At 47.7% G+C, this 18999-nt stretch overlaps 1 protein-coding gene across 1 annotated transcript in view; it reads left to right on the plus strand.

The window, feature by feature from the left end:
* The first annotated feature begins 332 nt into the window (after positions 1-332).
* LRRC41 (leucine rich repeat containing 41) overlaps positions 333-18999 on the plus strand; it is a 24781-nt gene continuing 6114 nt past the window's right edge. Inside the window, exons 1-4 of the mRNA XM_049774703.1 lie at positions 333-531; positions 3815-3901; positions 4857-4927; positions 18339-18999. The exon at positions 18339-18999 is cut by the window's right edge and continues 480 nt beyond it. Of these exons, the coding sequence (XP_049630660.1) occupies positions 333-531; positions 3815-3901; positions 4857-4927; positions 18339-18999 (1018 nt within the window). The remainder of the gene's footprint in view (positions 532-3814; positions 3902-4856; positions 4928-18338) is intronic.

The following is an 18999-nucleotide window of genomic DNA, read 5'->3' on the forward strand; positions in this document are numbered from 1 at the left end:
GCGGCAGACTCGGCGTCCCCGCGAAAACACGCCCCTTTTTGGAGCGTACTATCGCGCAGGAACACACCGTAGGGGGGTCCTGGGATTCGCGTACGAGAAGGTTTTGCTACAAGATAATCCCAGAATCCTTCAATGCCCACATATACCGATTGCAAAGTTTATTCAACACGATGAGCTTCAAACTATGAGGAGGAACAGCCAGATTCGCGCTCCGCTCCCTTAACGAACATCTTACCTTCCCCTACCTCGCTCGTTGGAACCGTCCCAACCGCCGACCTTCTCAAGATGGCGGCCCGCGGGGGCCCGTCCCGGGGCTCGCGCACCTCCCCAAGATGGCGGCGCCCGAGGCCTGGCGCGCCCGGAGTTGCTGGTTCTGCGAGGTAGCGGCGGCAACGACCATGGAGGCCACGTCCCGGGAGGCGGCGCCAGCGAAGAGCTCGGCCTCGGGCCCCAGCGCTCCCCCCGCCCTGTTCGAGCTGTGCGGGCGGGCGGTGAGCGCCCATATGGGGGTTCTGGAGAGCGGGGTGTGGGGTAAGTGGCGGGGCGAGGGGCTCCGGCGGCGCCGGCGGGGCGATCGGCCCGGGGCCAGGGGGCGCGAGGGGCGAGGCGGAGGCCTGGGGCGAGGCCCAGCCCGGGGCGCTGGCGGCCGGCCGGCCTGCCGATGGGAGCGTGCACCCGAGCCCGCCTGTGCCGGGGGACGGACGGACGGACGGACGGACGGCAGGAGGAGCGGCGGGGATGCTCCCTGCCGGGGCACCTGCGAGCGGCCCGGCCCGGCCCGGCTTGGGGGCGCGGCTCTGGGGCGATGCCGGCCGGGCGAGCCGAGGCGGGACGGACAGACGGACGGACGGACGGATGGGCCGGCTTGCAAACTGCGACAAGCTTGCACACTTGCAAACTTGCAAACCGGCCGGCCTGGTAGATGGGGCGTCCGGGGGTCGGCCGGCCTGGGAGACAGGCCGGGCCGGGTCGGGCCGGGGGCGGGGAGGCCCAGCCCGGGGCCCGTCTGCTACTGGACGGCTCCAGCCGCTGCTGTCACGCAGATCCCCGGGGAGCCCCGCCGAGGCGCTGGGGGTCTTCCCAGGGGTGGGATGGAAGGGAAGACGGGAAGGCGGGAGCGGCCCCCGGCTGTTGCATGGCCGAGTGCTGAAGGGACCGGCCCTGGACGAGCGACAGACAGACGCTCCCTCCGGATTGGCCTGCGCGGCGAGCCCCTGCCTGCGAGCTGCGGGGTGGGAGGCCGAGGCGGGCCCGCATCTCTCGGAGGAGAGTTTGACGGCCCGGCCCGGCCCGGCCCGGCCCGGCCCGGCAGGAGGCCCTGGCCTAAGGGGGCGCGGCGCTCGCTCGCTGCCCAGAGGCCTGGATGGCGCGGGGCTGTGGTCCTGGGCCCCACATCCGATGGGCGGAGGACGCCCGGGGTCACCGGGATGAGGGGCGTGGAGGGGGTCCCCCGACGGGCCGGTGGATGGATGGGGCGATACTTGGGCCCTGGGTGGGGGGTGCGGCCCCCGGCAGAAGAGAGAAAGACTTGCAAATGCAGCCCGATCTGCCGGCCCGGGGAGGCCCAGAGGGGCGATGGAGCGCTGGCAGCTATGGGGGGCAGTTAATTGGGGTCGTGGGGGCCCCGGTGAGGGCATCGAGGGGCGTGGGGGTGAGCAGGCCGCGCCTGCCAGAGGGAGGCCTGGGCCTGACCGAAAGGCCCCAAGGCCCCGGCGTGGGGGGTGGGGCGGGGGTGGGGTGGGGTGAGGCCTTGGGCTGAAGTTGAGTTGCAGGCCCATGCCGGGCCCAGAAAAGGGGGGCTCCTGGGAGACCCGAGGCCTGGATGGTTGGATGGATGGGGTTGGAGGGCCTGGAGCAGGCCCCAGGGGAAAGGCCTAAGTCAGGGCAGGGGCAAGGTCTAGACCCGGTTGGAGCTACACCTTGAGGGGAGGCTCCCACGGATAGGCCCTAAGGCTGTCGAGTGGTCTTGGAGGCCTCGAAATATGGAGGGTCCTGGAAGTGGGGGCAGGGCTGAGGAGCCTCAAGTGGCTGCCCGGAGGGGGAAGTGTTAGATGCCCTTGGACTGGAGAGAGAGGCCTGTGAAGGCCCGGTCCAGGCCCGGTGCCTGAGGCAGAGGAAAGGCCCAGGCTCACCCATATGACTTAGAAACCAGGCCCAGTGGCATGGGGAGAGGCTTCTAAAGGGGCCCCCGGAAAGGTGGAGGGCGACAGAGAGGTCTGGCTGTGTCAACCTGGTGGTTTTCCGATGTGAGATGACCAGGAGGGGAGAGACTGGGAATGGAGACCACTGCCCCTGCACTGGGATAGGGAAGCGTTCAGGGGGCAAGCTGGTAGGGGCTGGACAGCAGGTAAGGCACTTCCTGGCGAGGGACTGACCCGGGTTTGATTCCCGGATCACCACCAAGAATGATTCCTAAGAGCTCTACCAGATGTGACCCACATTTAAAAAAAAATAAAGAACTGATAGGAAAAGGGAATTTGTGGTTAATAAGACACAATAAATCCTATTGACTATGAGAAAGTTTAACCAGAAGAGGGACTAAATTGGAAAGACAGGAGGAAGATTTCTTGTAGGCCTAAAGAGAAATGGCCACCCAGAAACAGCTGAATCAACGTAGGCCTTCTGGAAGGGCCAAGTAAGATAGATGCCTGATTAGCCAGGCTATTTGGAGGAAGGTCAAAGTGTGGCCAAACAGTCAGGAAAGACTTCTTGGAAGTAGTGGACTCTCTTGCTTTCGGTAGAGCCAGGAGAAGAGTGATTAGAGGCAGCAGGAAGAATGCAGAGAGTAAAGGTAAATACATGAGATATATATATATATATATATAAAGAGGATTGGAATAGTGGGTTCACAGGGATAGCACAAGCTTGGGGGATCGAACTTGGGTCAGCGGCCTGCAAGGCAAATACCCTACCTGCTGTGCTATCACTCAGGTCCCTGACAAGATAATAGTTAAGGGCCTGGAGCAATAGTACAGTGCGATTAGATCCCCAGCATCCCATATGGTTCCCCTGAGCCTGCCTACCAGGAGTAATTTCTGAGTGTAGAGCCAAGAGTAACCCCTGAGCACCGCTGGGCTTGGAACCCCAAACAAAAAAGATTAATAGTTAATGCGCTTGTTTTGCACAAGGTTCTTTTCAGTTGAATCCCCAGTACCCCATATTGATTCCCTGAATACTACCAGTTAAGATCCTTGAGCATAGAGCCAGTAAGTAAGCAAGCCCTGAGCACTGCTGAGTGTGGGCCCCCAGAGAATAATAATAGCAAACAATAACTTTATAATGGCCAGTATGACCTTTTGTTGTAGTTTAACGGTCACACTCAGCAGTGGCCAGGGGCTGTTCCTATCTTATATCAGATGGTGCATGGAAGACATGCCATAGTGTGAATTAAGCCAAAGCCAGCATGCAGAGCATAAGCTCTAGCCCATTGAACTATTTCTCCAGCCCTGGAAAAGCATGGTTTTAAATAGAATAACCATGATCTTTAATTTTCACAATAACATGATGATGTAGTTATAATAATGATTTTTTTTTTTTTGCTTCTGTTTTTGATGCTCAGGGATTTGCACTCAAGAATTACTCCTGGCAGTGGTGGGGGACCATATGGAATACAGGGAATTAATGTGGGTTAGGGCAGTGTGTAAGGCAAAGGCTCTACCCACTCACTATACTTCTGCTCCAGCCCCTTCAGTTCACTGTTATAGGTTGCTTTTATCAAGTGAAATATGCTCTTCTGTTTTCCTTTTCATTTGAATATATAATGCTTGAAATCCTGGGAGAAAAAAAAGCAAATTTTGTGTTTTGGTTTCCATAGCCCTCCCAGGCCCAATACTGCAAAGCATCTTACCTCTGCTCAATATATATTACTTGGAGAGGATTGAGGAAACTGCCCTCAAGAAAGGTGAGTGTCTTTTCCTTTCTTTCTCTGTCAGTGATTATAACCAAAGCATCATGATGTTTTTCAGGTAAATATACCCATTACCTGTATAGAACTTCATGCTTTTCACTATTTGCCCCCATCAAGTTTCTTATCTGATTTCTCATTGTCTTGTGGAACAGAGAGAAAAAACATAACTGTTAGTAAGAATGAGACCATAGACACACCACAGTATATCAGTCACAGATTTTTATTAGGTGGAGAGAACAAAGAATACAGATTTTCTTAATTTTCAGTTTCTCTATTTGATTGATCTGCCTCCCAAGTCCCTTGCTGAACACATCTGTTAAGGAACTAAGAAGTATTCAACCTGGGGCCAAAGAGATAGCATGGAGGTAGCGTGTTTGCCTTTCATGTAGAAGGACAGTGTTTCGAATCCCTGCATCCCATATGGTCCCCTGTGTCTGCCAGGGGCGATTTCTGAGCATAGAGCCAGGAGTAACCCCTGAGTCCTGCCGGGTATGACCCAAAAAACAAAAAAAAGAAGAATACAACCTGATGTACCAAGAGCTGTTGTAGACATGTTATCTACAGAAATTAATCTTTTAAACAACAGCTTTATTATCTTTCTTAAACTGGAGTGGAGACTCCTGGGAATGTTATGATCTGGGGGGCCATTAACAGTGAGACTATTTTTCATGAAAAGCATTTATTCTGCCTTCTGAGCCATACCCGGCTTGAAATTGCTATTACTAGATTTTATGGATATGGAATATGAAGTACAGAAATAATAGTTTACTCTAAGTCACAAAGTGTAGTATGGATTACTGATATTCAAACCCAAGTAATCTGCAGAGAGACAGTGTCCTTTGCCACTCTGCCATATGCTCTAGTGAATGCCAAGGACAATAAAAGGCTGGTATGCTTCAGTCATGATAACTGAGTATCATCTATGTAAGTGTAATATTTCTCTCTACAGGCCTCTCCACTCAGGCCATTTGGCGTCGACTATGGGATGAGTTAATGAAGACAAGGCCGTCCAGTTTGGAAGTAAGTTAAGGCACCCAGTAGAAGTCTGGAAGAACTTGCACAGTGAAATCAGGAATAGTACACAAAGAAGCTGGGTACTGGTACAGTATAAGGATAGAATGAACTTGGGAGGAGGACTCTAATGACTTGTTACAAGGTTCTTTGCCATTTGTAATTGATTTGCTTATGATGTTTGCAGGTGACACACAACAGTAAAAGGTAATGTTCAAAGTAGATGGTAGAACCTGAATTCACAGTTTATGACAAGGCACAATGGTCAAATGTAACAAAATATTTAACAGTAAACCAATGTTTCACTTTAATCTAATTTCAACTGCAAGGCCTGAAGGGAGTCAACAGTGTGCTGAAGCTACTTATCCTGAACTGTATTCAGGATAGGCTGCAGGATAAGAGGAATGAGGCACCGGAGTGATAGTACAGTGTGTAGAGCACTTGCCTGGGTTCAATACCAGGTACTTTATATGGGCTGCTGAGCCCAGCCAGGAGTAGTTCCTGAGTACACAGCCACAAGTCAGCCCTGAGCACCACTGGGTATGGCGTCAAAACCAAAAACAGAATGGAGAAGGGGAATTATAGTTCTACCTAGCTTTGCAATAGCAGATCTACACGTGAGTTATATTTGGAAGACTGGGGGCCGGGCGGTGGCGCTAAAGGTAAGGTGCCTGCCTTGCCTGCGCTAGCCTTGGATGGACCGCGGTTCGATCCCCCGGTGTCCCATATGGTCCCCCAAGCCAGGAGCAACTTCTGAGCGTATAGCCAGGAGTAACCCCTGAGCGTCACCGGGTGTGGCCCAAAAACCAAAAAAAAAAAAAAAAGAAAAGAAAAAAAAATATTTGCAAGACTGGCGATGTTTTCCTGATGAGGGAAGTCTTAGGGAAATGAAATAACTTGAGATAATTGTTATTTTGGGGGGGGGGGAGTATTTTTATATGGGGGATTATTTTAATTGGTGTGCAGGGAATCATGCAATGCCAAAGATCTGGAGCGTGTGGGCCTGGAGAAATAGCACAGCGGCGTTTGCCTTGCAAGGAGCCGATCCAGGACCTAAGGTGGTTGGTTCGAATCCCGATGTCCCATATGGTCCCCCGCGCCTGCCAGGAGCTATTTCTGAACAGACAGCCAGGAGTAACCTCTGAGCACCGCTGGGTGTGACCCCAAAACCAAAAAAAAAAAAAGATCTGGAGCATGCAAAGCATGAACTCCAGACCTTTGTGTCATCTGCCTGGTCCCTGAATGCAGAACTTTTTTACACTAAGCTTTTAGTATTGGTGATCAAGCAATTTCAGAGATAATAAGCTTCCTATAATTAAGTGTTCAAATAAAGTCTGGATAACTGCTTGACACAAGGGTTTTGCAGAGGAAATTTAACATTGTAAAAGAAGCTAGGCAAAATAATTTTTAGGACTCCTTTAATCCCTATTACAATATTATTCTTTGATTAAATGGAGACACATGGAACACACTGAAAAATTTATTTAAACAAAACTTCTTTGTGTTTCATAATCAGTAACAGATTGAGCAGTGTATATCTACTATTACCACCATGAAGTTTTATACTAGATAATAGTACATGGGGCTGGAGTGACAGCACAGTTGTAGGGCGTTTGTCTTGCATGCTACCGACCCGGGAAGGACCCAGTTTGATGCCCGGCATCCCATGTCATCCCCCAAGCCTGCCCGGAGTGATTTTTTTGCGCAGAGCCAGGAGTAACCCCTGAGCACCGCCGGGTGTGGCCAAGAAAAAAAGTACAAACACAGTTTTCTGGTTTGTGTTTTTGGGCCACACCCAGCGGTGCTCAGGGGTTACTCCTGGCTCTGCACTCAGCAATCTCTTCTGGCAGGTCAGGGTACCATATGGGATGCCGGGAATCAAATCCGGGCCCATTCCGTCTTGGCTGCGTGCAAGTCAAATGCCCTACCCTTGTGCTGTCTCTTTGGCCCTCAGACACAGTTCTTTTTTTCTTTTTTGGTTTTTTTTTTTGGGGGGGTGGGGGAGTCACGCCTGGTGATGTACAGGGGTTATTCCTGGCACTGCACTCAGAAATTGCCCCTGGCAGGCTCAAATTTGAACCATCATTGGTCCTGGGGTGGCTGCTTGCAAGGCAAATGCCCTACCACTGTGCTATCTCTCTGGCCCCTGAGACACAGTTTTTTTTTTTTTTTTTTTTTTTAATTGAGACATGGTTCTTAATCTTGAGGAAATACTAGTTTAGAGGGGAAAGCTGTGGGTAAATATGTCATCTATGATAGGATAAGTTATGTGATGGAAAGTAGCAAGGAGATTCAGAAGGTAATAAAGTTTCTCATAAAAAGTATTTGAACTGGGCTTTATATGAGACCAAATAACCATAAACTCATGTCACAATTTGAGAGATTTTTCTGGTGTTACATTAGTTCAGTAATCTTCAATTCCAAATCCTTCAGCTTTTCCACTTTTAGATCTGGATGCAGCTACTGGAGTTCAGTGTGATGACACTGAAGCCCAACAAAATCCTCAGGTACTATAATATTCAGGAGATAAACCCTCTGAGAAAAAGAAGAGGATGCAAGAATATTAGAAAACAGGAATGACTTCCTACAACCTTTAAAGAAACATGAGAATAACTCCTATAATTTTCAAAGTACTATACCCATTATAGTGATTAAGAGAAAGGTTTTTCTAACATCTTAAGCTTCTTGGAGAAAAATGTCTGTTATCCTATTTTCTTGTCTTGGGATATTTCAAGAACATTGAGGAGGCTTCATACTTGGTAACCTAACAGTCACCTATAGAAAAATCCTAATTAGTTTTCCCTTTCTATAAGGTATTTTCTGCTTCCCATTTTATGTGACAATAACCTTCATTCATAATTCAATGCACATTATTCATATACTTTATTGTTCCAAGCACCATACCAGGTTCTAGAATAGAATAGACATAATCTATGCTTTCTTATTAAACAGTAGAATTTCAAACTGTAGTGCCTGTGTATGTATATATAAAGCTGTGGAATAAAATAGATATTCTGGAGATAAAACAATGGGAAAGTGAAGAATTATTGAATTAATGGCTCTTTAATCAGTTGGTAGCTATTTAGAAAAATGAAATTAAGAGACTAAACCTTAATTTTTCTGTGGCTGGAGAGATAATACAGTGGGTTGGACACTTGGCTTGTACATAGCCAATTCAGATTGGGTTTCAAGCATCCCTTAATGTCTTCCACGCCTGCAGAAAAGACTCTTGAATGAAGAAGAGCCAGGAGTGAGCCTGCACACTGCTAGTGTGGACCCCAAACCAAAAAAAAAAAAGAATTTTAAATTAACTGTGTTAAAAATAAAATATAAAAGGCAAAAAATAAAAGCACAATACAATTTAAAAGAATAAAGATCTGGGGCTGGAGAGAGATTACAGCAGGTAAGGCGCTAGCCTTAAACCCAGGTTTGATTCCTGGTATGTCTTATGGTCTCTCAAACACTGCCAGGAATGATTCCTGAGGGGATACAGGAGTAACCCCTGATCACTGTGGGGGTTTTTTTGTTTGTTTTTGGGCCACACCCGGTGACGCTCAGGGGTTACTCCTGGCTATGTGCTCAGAAGTCGCTCCTGGCTTGGGGGACCATATGGGACGCACTGCGGTCCTAGGCTAGTGCTGGCAAGGCAGACACCTTACCTCTAGTGCCACCGCGCCGGCCCCTGATCACTGTGTTTTTGTTTTTGGGCCATACCCAAAAACTCAGGAGTTACTCCTGGCTATACGCTCAGAAATCGCTCCTGGCTTGGGGGACCATATGGAACGCCGGGGGATCAAATCGCAGTCCATCCTAGGTCAGCGCCACCGCTCCAACCCCTCCCTGATCACTATTGAGTGTGGCCCAAAATAAAATAAAGATGATTCATTATCAAATTTCAGGATGAATTATTACATTTATTACTCCAGGAGCTGGAGTAACCCCCCCGAGTACGACTGGGGTGTGTCCCCCCAAAAAAAGTGATCCCCCAAGGAGCCAAGAATAAACCCTGACTGGGCCCAACTGGGTGTAGCCCAAAAACTTTAAAAAAAAATGATATAATTAAGTAAAAGTGCATAAACCAGAAAAGAGTTTTCAACAAAATTGACAAAACAACGTGATTAGGCTAAGCAAAGAGATAGTAGTACCTAGATCTTGCAAGCAATTTGGTTCAATCCCTGGTACTATAAATATGGCCCCGTGAGCACAATGCTAGGAATGATCCCTAAATACAGCTCAGGAATAATCTCTAAACATTACTGAGTGTGGTCAAAAATAAGCAGTTATCAATAAAAAATGGGAAAGTTGGGGCTGGAGTGATAAAACAGCAGGTAGGGCATTTGCCTCGATACATCAATCGGTTCAATCATTGGCATCTATATGGTTCCTTGAGCCTGCCAGGAGTAACCTCTGAGCACTGCTGGGTACGGCAAAAAAAAAGGGGAGGGAGTGGATAAAATTGTTACTAAATTATGGGGCTAGAGAATAGTACAGAGGATTGGACCCAGTCAGCCATGTATAAGGCAAGAACCTTTGCTGTACTATCCAACCTGGATTTTTAAGAAAATGTACAAATTGAGGGACCAGAGAGATAGTACAGCAGTAGGTTGTTTGCCTTGCACACAGCTGATCTAGGACAGATGGTGGTTTGAATCCCAGCATCCCATATGGTCCCCGTGCCTGCCAGGAGCAATTTCTGAGTGCAGAACCAGGAGTAACCCCTGAGCACCGCCAGATGTGACCCAAAAACCAAAAAAAAAAAAGTACAAATTGAGTTTATACATGATTTGGGGGGGGGGGGTCACTTCACTGTGCTTAGGGATTACTCCTGGCTTGGTGCTTGGAATCAAACCTGGGGCCTCACACATATAAGGCACAGTATTCTACCATGGAACCACACCTCCAACCCCAACACATGAACCTTTTTGCTTAATTCCAAAAACTTGACATGTGACTTTGCTGTCTCTATAAAAAAACATTTAGTAACCCTGAAACCTTGCTTTGCACAAAAACTTATTCCTCTATCAAGTGCCTGGCCTGCAAACTTGTAGATGGACCATCTCACTTCATCTCTGTGATGCCTCATTTCTTACTCAAAAGAAAGCACTTAAATAATCTTCCATTGTCTGAGCTACAAACTGAATGTCTTGAATTAGTTATTCCTGATACTTTTGAGCTTTGAAGTCTAGCAGATTCTTCTAAAAGGTGATGATAAAGTGCGGTAAACTGCTAATGGATTTATCAGTTAATTCATGAGAAAGCCACTGAGACAGTTGACATAGTTAACTTTACATGTTTGGTTAGTTTTCACAACAATCCTGAAGTAGATTTAATTCTCTTCCTCATTTGACAAACAATATTTAGGCAGAGTGAGAACTGGTAACTTGCCTAAGGTTACTACAGTCTATCTAGGCCCTAGCAGTGGTCCTCAAACTATGGCCCGCGGGCCACATATTTGTATCTGTTTTGTTTCTTCATTGCAAAATAAGATATATGTAGTGTGCATAAGAATTCGTTTATAAGTTTTGTTTTTACTATAGTTAGACTCTCCAATGGTCTGAGGGACAGTGAACCGGACCCCTGTTTAAAAAGTTTGAGGACCCCTGCGCCTAGGGCAAAACTAGGATTTCAATCTAAATCAGTCTGGCCCTAGATTGTATCTCCCAGTTATATCATGCTGCCTTCACAGTTATATTTGTGTGTACATTTCAAATAGTTTCTCTGTCTTCATCAATATATAAAATGAGAAAGTTGAGCCTTTAGCTAATTAAATTATATACCCCATTGCCTTATGGCCAAAAACAGCCACGATATCTTTTATCTTCATCCTAGATTTACCTGGAAGTTACTCAGTTTTCATCATGGACCAGCAAAGAGCAGGGGGAATGTTAGAGTGCCTGTCAGGAATATCCTTTCTGCCTCTTATTTGAGGCATCTTTTTCCAGCTCTCCTAAAGCCCTCAACACTGGTGCTTATAAGAAAGGGTCTTGGGACCAAAGTGATAGCACAGTGGTAGGGCATTTGCCTTGCATATGGCCGACACAGGGCTGAACCAGGTTTAATTACCAGTATCTCATGTGGTATCCAGTATCCCATATCTCCGAGCCTGCCAGGAGTAATTTCTGAGTGCAGAGTCAGAAGTAACCCCTGAGCACCACCAGGTGTGGCCCAGAGACCAAAATAAAGTCTTGGTGCCAGGGCCGGCAAGATGGTGCTAGAGGTAAGGTGTCTGCCTTGCAAGTGCTAGCCAAGGAAGGACCGTGGTTCGATCCCCCAGCGTCCCATATGGTCCCCCCAAGCCAGGGGCAATTTCTGAGCGCTCAGCCTGGAGTAACCCCTGAGCATCAAACGGGTGTGGCCCAAAAAAACAAAAAGTCTTGGTGCCATGCCATTATCTCAAGCATAAAGAAGTCTTTTCTGATTATCACCACAGCAGGCTTTCTTGGGGAATACCATATGTAACTATGTTCTGGATCGCTTTTGAGGTCATGGAAATTTGTTTTTCCCGACTTATAACCCAATAACTTCATTGCATTTGAAATTCTTGCCTGTGTGTTACGCTGGAAGATGTGGCAGTAATTTGCATGCAAACATTCTTACTGAATTTTTTTTTACTTTTTTTTTTTTTTTTGCTATACTGGAATTGACAAGTACTTGCCATTGAGCCATGTCCCTATCCCTAATTTATTTTATGTACTACATCCAGTGTTGTTTGGATTACTCTCAGCTTCGTGGTTGGGGTCACTCCTGGCAGAGTTCAGGACAAGTGCAGTGTTGGTGTTCAAATGGAGGGCAACTGCATGCAAGGCATGTGCCTTAACCCTTATGAGCACTCTGGGCCCTAAATGATCATTCTTTAAAGATCGTCACTTCCTCTCTCCTGCCAAACTTCACCTTTCAGAATATCATTAAACTCAGGGCCAAAAAAGCAGAAGAGGGTAGGGCATGTACACAGGCTTAGGCTCAATTTACTTGGACTCAATCTCCAGCATCTCATATGGTCCCAAACTAAGCTATGTAAGCACTGAGCATTGCCAGGTGTGATCCAAAATAGTGTATTAAAAATTATTAAACTTGGGGCTGGTGAGGTGGTGCTAGAGGCAAGGTGTCTGCCTTGCAAGCACTAGCCAAGGAAGGACCACGGTTTGATCCCCCGGTGTCCCATATGGTCCCCCAAGCCAGAGGCAATTTCTGAGCGCTTAGCCAGGAGTAACCCCTGAGCATCAAACGGGTGTGGCCCAAAAAACAAAAACAAAACAAAAATATTAAACTCATGGGGTCAGAGAGATAGCATGGAGTTAGGGCGTTTGCCTTGCATGCAGAACGATGGTTCGAATCCTGGCATCCCATATGGTCCCCCGAGCCTGCCAGGAGCAATTTCTGAGTGTAGAATCAGGAGTAGCCTGAGTGCTGCCGGGTGTGACCCAAAACCCAAAATAAATAAAATTATTAAATTCTGGGGGCTGGAGAAAGCATGGAGGTAGGGCATTTGCCTTGCATGCAGAAGTTTGGTGGTTTGAATCCTGGCATCCGATATGGTCCCCCGAGCCTGCCAGGAGTGATTTCTGAGCGTAGAACCAGGAGTGGCCCCTGAGCGCTGCTGGGTGTGACCCAAAAACAAAACAAAAAAACTCTGGGCCAGAGTGGTGGCACTAGCAGTAAGGCATCTGCCTTGCCCGCACTAGCCTAGAATGGACCACGGTTCAATCCCCCAGAGTCCCATATGGTCCCCCAAGCCAGGAGTAATCTCTGAATGCATAGCCAGGAGTAACCCCTGAGCAGGTGTGGTCTAAAAACAAAACAAAAATATTTAACCCATGGTTTGCTTCATAATCTAATGCCATGACATGTCAATAAGATTTACATGTGAACTGACAACCGTGAAACCTATGGACAGTAGAGCTTCCCTTTTTCAGAAGCCCACCAAGTCTTCAGTAATCTCTCTGTATTCTAATATAAGATCAGTTTATTCTACTTTTCCCTCCCAGACCTAATCACTTATCTTTATATATTAAAAAAAAAAGCCTTCCAAATTATGGCTTCTTTTAGTCCTAAATGATATTTAGAAACCAAAATTGGGGGTTAGAAGGGTAGTAGTATAGCAGGTAAGTTGCTTACTTTAAATGTAGCTGGCCTGGGTTTGTTCCTTGGCCCCCCATTATGGTCCCCTCGACCTGCAGAGCCATTCCTGTTAACAGCCAGGGAAGACATTAAATGCCAAGATTGATATTCCGTTATCTTTAGGACAAAAATAAATTTCCATGAGAACATTAAGTGAAAGTCAAGTGGCACTGTACCGTCGTTATCACTGAACTTGCTGAGCAGCCACAATCATCAATCTGTGTAAAGTCAGGACACAATAACTTTGTCAGATGTGAATCTTTTTGGCAGAACATAGTGGACCATATGCCATGCCAGGGGTCCAACTGGTCAGCTACACACTGTACAAGTGCTTTAACTCCTATGCTATCTCGCCAGCCTGTAGGTCCTTGCCTTATGGCTTTGAGTAACAGATTGTGGGGCTGGAGAGAGATAGTCACTGGCTACAGTGCTTGCCTTGCACAATGCCAAACTGCAAACCCAGTCAGGCTCAAATCCTTGCACCCATTTGGTCCCCAAGCCACCAGGAGTAAGCCCTGAGCACCACCAATGTGGCTTAAATAGAAAACAGAAGATTTAAATTAGCTTGTCTTTTCTAGGTCCATCAGTTAATACTTTGGATAGAAAATACCCTGATTTGGGGGGTCAGAGAGATAGCACAGCGGTAGGGCATTTACCTTGCACATAGCTGATCCAGGTCAAGAGGTGATTTGAATCCTAGCATCCCATATGGTTCCCCATGCTTGTGAGGAGCTATTTCTGAGTGCAGAGTCAGGAGTAACCCCTGAGTGCTGCTGAGTGTGACCCAAAAATGTTAAAAACAAAAAAACCTGATTTGGGGGCCAGAGAAGATAGGGTGTTTGCCTTTCAAGTGGCAACTCCAGGTTCGATCCCTGACTTCCCAAGATAACCAGGATTCCCGAGTACAGAACAAAGCACTGAGCACTACTATGTATGGCCTAAAAAAAACCCCCAAAAGCAAAACTCATTCTGTGTATCAATTATGTTTTAGGGACTAAAGCAACAGTACAACAGTAGATCCAGGTTTAAGTCCTGAGCACCAAGTGTGGCCATAAAACATAAACATATATAGCCCCTTAATTTCCTAGTCTATAATTGTGTGTGTGCGTATTTTGGGACCATACCTATTAGTGCTCAGGAAACAAGTGCTGGGAACCTCAAGGCCTCTCATAAGACAAATGCTCTAACTAGAATCACATCCCCACTCCCCAATGTTATATTTAACAAATTCTTTGCTAGAGAATGGATTGTAGGCTTTACTCCCTATGATTATCCAAATAAAAAGCATGATCAGGGGCCAGAGCAAGTGTAGCAGGTTGCAAGCTTGCCTTAGATGAAACAACCCAGATTTGCTCCTGGCACCTATATAGTCCTCTGAGGTGAAGAATGATCTCTGAACAAACAGGAGTAAGCCCTGAGAACTTCCAGTTGTGGCCCCAAGCTAAACCCAAACAAAAAAATATACCTATATGCTTTGAGGCTAGGGGATCTTATGCAGTACAGAATCAAACCAATGTAGAGCACATCCAAGGGAAGTACTTTCCGGTATCCTTTCCTCCATACCTCTATTTGTATTTTTTCTGAAATCTTAGGCCTCCACTGCAAGTATTTTTGTTTTTAATTCAGGGTAAATAAATAAGCTCTGCCTCTACTATTTTACAGTTTACTAAGCAAGGTTTCAATTTACCTTCATAGAAATCCTATAAAAGTGCTATCTATTTATAGGAATCCAGAGCATAGTCAGAAATCAACTACATTCAAGTCAGTACTTTTTTGGCAGAGGGGTGCCTTTAGGCCACAATCAATGGGCATTTAACTGGGGTCAGTCTTACTATTTCACCAGCCACAAGTTAGTACTTCTACCAAAGAGTGAATGTGAGAGAACTGGTTAGTAGATAAGGTGATTGCTCTTAAGTATGGTCTCCCTGATTCGATGTGCAGCACCACGTAAGGCCCTGTAAGCACTACCAACAGTGATTCCTGAGTACAGCCCCGGGATAAATACTAGCATAAGCAAATTACTTGTGTGGGTACTTGACCTTTTTGGGGGGAGGGGTATGTGACCTTTTTGTTTGGGGGCCACATCCAAATGTGCTCGGTGAGTACTCCTACACTCACTGGTCGGGACTGGCAGTATCTAGAGGCTTTATAGGGTGTCAGGAGCCAAACCCAGACGTGCACCCTATCTGCTTTACTGTCCCTCCAGGCTCTCCCAAGATTTCTGGGCAAGTTTCACTGTGTATTTTGATGTGCATCATATCCAAGGTTTAAAAATAATTTGCATGTTGGGCCAGAGCAATAGCACAGCAGGTAGGCTTTTGCCTTGCACATGGTTTAATCCCTGGCATCCCATAGGGTCCCCTAAGCCTGCCAGGAGCGATTTCTGAGAGCAGATCCAGGAGTTACACCTAAGCACTGCCTAATATGGTTCCCCCCCCCCCCAAAAAAAAAAAAAGTCCGCACTGGATCAGTGATAGCATTGCAGGCAGGGCATTTACCTTGCATGATTGACCCAGATTCCCAGCATTCCTCAGGGTCTCCTGAGCATGAGAGGTTATGCCTGAGTGATGCTGGGGGGCATGACCCAAGAAGAAAACAAAAAACAAACTTGCATTGCTCTCTAAAGGCATCAGAAATTGCTCATCAAAAACTTATGCCTTTAGGGGGCCAGAGCTATAGCACAGCGGGTGTTATTTGCCTTATATGTGGTCAACCCGGGTTCAATCCCTGGCACCCAAATTGCCCTTCAAGCCTGCCAGTTGATCCCTGAGCACAGAGCCAGGAGTAACCTGAGAGCCAGATGTGGCCCTCAAAACAAACAAAAAAAAATGCATTGTGGTGGTGCAGAAGTCTGGAGTAATAGTACAGCCAGTAGGGTGCTTGACTTTCAGGTAGCTCACCCAGATTCAGTCACTGATGCCTGCCAGAAGAAATTGAGTACAGGGGCCGGGCGGTGGCGCTAAAGGTAAGGTGCCTGCCTTGCCTGCGCTAGCCTTGGACGGACCGTGGTTCGATCCCCCGGTGTCCCATATGGTCCCCCAAGCCAGGAGCAACTTCTGAGCACATAGCCAGGAGTAACCCCTGAGCATTACCGGGTGTGACCCAAAAATCAAAAGAAAAAAAAAAAAAGAAATTGAGTACAGCTGGGAACAATCTAAAAACAAAAATATGGATTTCTTTAGATGAGGGGGCCGGAGTGATAGCACAGCAGTAGGGCGTTTGCCTTGCATGCTAACGACCAGAAAGACTTGGGTTCAATGCTGGGCATCCCATATAGTTCCCTAAGCCTGTCAGGAGCAACTTCTGAGCACAGAGCCAGGGTTTAATCCTAGCTGGGTTCATAATGCAGCTGGCCATTGTACTGTCTCTGGGGCCCAAAAAAAAAACTTTGAAGAGAATCACATGGGCCAGAGCAATATTAGTTCAGAGTTGGCCTTTTATGTGGTCAACCCAGGGGATGAGGATGTCAATCCCCAGCATCTGATATGGCCCTCTGAGCACCACCAGGAGTAATTCCTGAGTGCTGAATAACCACTGAGAATAGCCAGGTATGCCTCCGAGAAAATTTGTTTGGCCTGGAGCCGTGGCACAAGCAATAGGGTGTTTGCCTTGCACCTGCAATCTAGGACAGACCAGTTTGATCCCCTGGCGTCCCATATCGTCCTCCAAGCCAGGAGCAATTTCTGAGCTCATAGCCAGGAGTAACCTGAGTCACCAGATGTGGCCCAACCCCCCCCCCAATTTTCTTTTATAGCTCTGGGGTTGGAACGATAGTACACAACAGATAGGACCTTTGCTTGCACAGGACCAATCCAGGTTTGATCCCTAGCATCATATGGTACTCAATGTCTGCCAGGAGTAAAACTCCTTTAAAAAGCAAGCTTGTAAAAAAAAAACAAATTTAAAAAGCTTGTTTGAATTGGGTGTGGGCCCACAGAGCAGTACTAGGGGGGTTGCTTGCAAAGTAGTGGCTCTACTATACAGCTGCACCCCTGGCCATGCCATTTGATCTTTTGGAGGTGGTAGGCCACACCCAAATATTTAGACTATTCCTAGCTCTGCTCAGAAGTGACTGCTGGTAGCTCTGAAGGGCTATACATAATGCTAGGTATTAAAACTGGGGTTCACAGAATGCAAGGCAAGCACTGAACTGTACTTTATCTGTCCCAACACTGGGCCTTTCATAACGATTAATCCAATAGCTTTCTACATTTGGGTAGGAGAAAAGAACACGGTCCAATAAGGAAGTTTATGAAAGTAACAGGTATGAGGCGAGAGAGTATGAAGTGATGTTAAGAATCTAAAATTAGGGGCCGGAGAGATAGCACAGCAGCGTTTGCCTTGCAAGCAGCCGACCCAGGACCTAAGGTGGTTGGTTCGAATCCCAGCGTTCCATATGGTCCCCTGTGCCTGCCAGTAGCTATTTCTGAACAGATAGCAAGGAGTAACCCCAGAGTACCGCCGGGTGTGGCCAAAAAAACAAAAAAGGGGGGGGGGGCCTGGGAGATAGCATGGAGGTAAGGCATTTGCCTTGCATGCAGAATCCCGGCATCCCATATGGTCCCCCGAGCCTGCCAGGAGTGATTTCTGAGCGTAGAGCCAGGAGTAACCTGAGTGCTGCCAGGTGTGACCCAACCCCCCCCCCCCAAAAAAAGTAAAATTTGGGACCGGAGAGATACATGGAGGTAAGGTGTTTGCCTTGCATGCTGGATGGTGGTTCGAATCCCAGCATCCCATATGGTCTCCTGTGTCTGCCAGGGGCGATTTCTGAGCATAGAGCCAGAGTAACCCCTGAGCGCAGCTAGGTGTGACCCCCCCCTAAAATATCTAAAATTGGGGGGACAGAGAGCACAGCAGTAGGGCGTTTGCCTCGCAAGTGGCCAACGATGGTTCGAATCTCGGCATCCCATGTGGTCCCGAGCCTGCCAGGAGTGATTTCTGAGCAGAGCCAGGAAGAATCCAGCATTGCTGGGTGTGGCCCAAAAACCAAAAAAGTAAAAAATCTAAAATTGGGATCAGGTTTCTAGTAGACATGAACATGTACAAATCTGAATGTTTTCTGGACAGGTTAGTCCCTGGAACTTGTTTTCCTTAGCTTAGATCTTGACTAATCACACAGCAACTATTTTTGAGCCTGCTTATACATTGGAACAGATAGCAAGATGTCTTGAAGCCTAGAGGACTAAATCAATTTGAATTTTGCAGAACGTTGCTTGGTTCAGTAAGCAGCCATTGGAAGAGGAAAATAGGATCATGATTCCGTGAGTTACACATGATCACGTCTGGCATGTTCTGTTTTCAGAGTGTGACCTGTTGGAGAGCCAAATTTATGGAGGCCTTCTTTTCCCATGTCCTTCGTGGGACCATCGATGTATCTTCTGACAGGCGTCTCTGTGACCAGCGCTTCTCGCCTCTCCTGCATAGCTCCCGCCATGTCCGGCAGCTCACCATCTGCAACATGCTGCAGGGTGCAACTGAGCTGGTGGCCGAGCCCAACCGCAGGGTTCTGGAGACCCTGGCCAGTTCCCTGCACACCCTCAAGTTCCGCCACCTCCTGTTCTCTGATGTGGCAGCTCAACAGTCCCTGAGGCAGTTGCTGCATCAGCTGATTCATCATGGGGCTGTCAGCCAGGTGTCCCTGTACTCCTGGCCTGTGCCTGAGTCGGCCCTTTTCATCCTTATCCTCACCATGAGTGCTGGGTTCTGGCAGCCAGGCCCGGGAGGGCCACCCTGCCGCCTGTGTGGTGAGGCCTCCCGAGGCCGGGCCCCATCCCGCGATGAAAGCTCCCTCTTACTGGGCTCACGCAGGCCTCGCCGGGATGCTGCTGAGAGATGTGCTGCTGCCCTGATGGCCTCACGGCGAAAGAGCGAAGCCAAGCAGACAGCTAGAGCTGCACCTTCCTCCAGGATCACACGCAGGAGCACGCAGGAAAGCCTGGCAGCAGGCGGGACAGATCCAAAGC

This window comes from Suncus etruscus, chromosome 6 (assembly GCF_024139225.1).
Source record: "Suncus etruscus isolate mSunEtr1 chromosome 6, mSunEtr1.pri.cur, whole genome shotgun sequence".
Lineage (NCBI taxonomy): Eukaryota > Metazoa > Chordata > Mammalia > Eulipotyphla > Soricidae > Suncus > Suncus etruscus.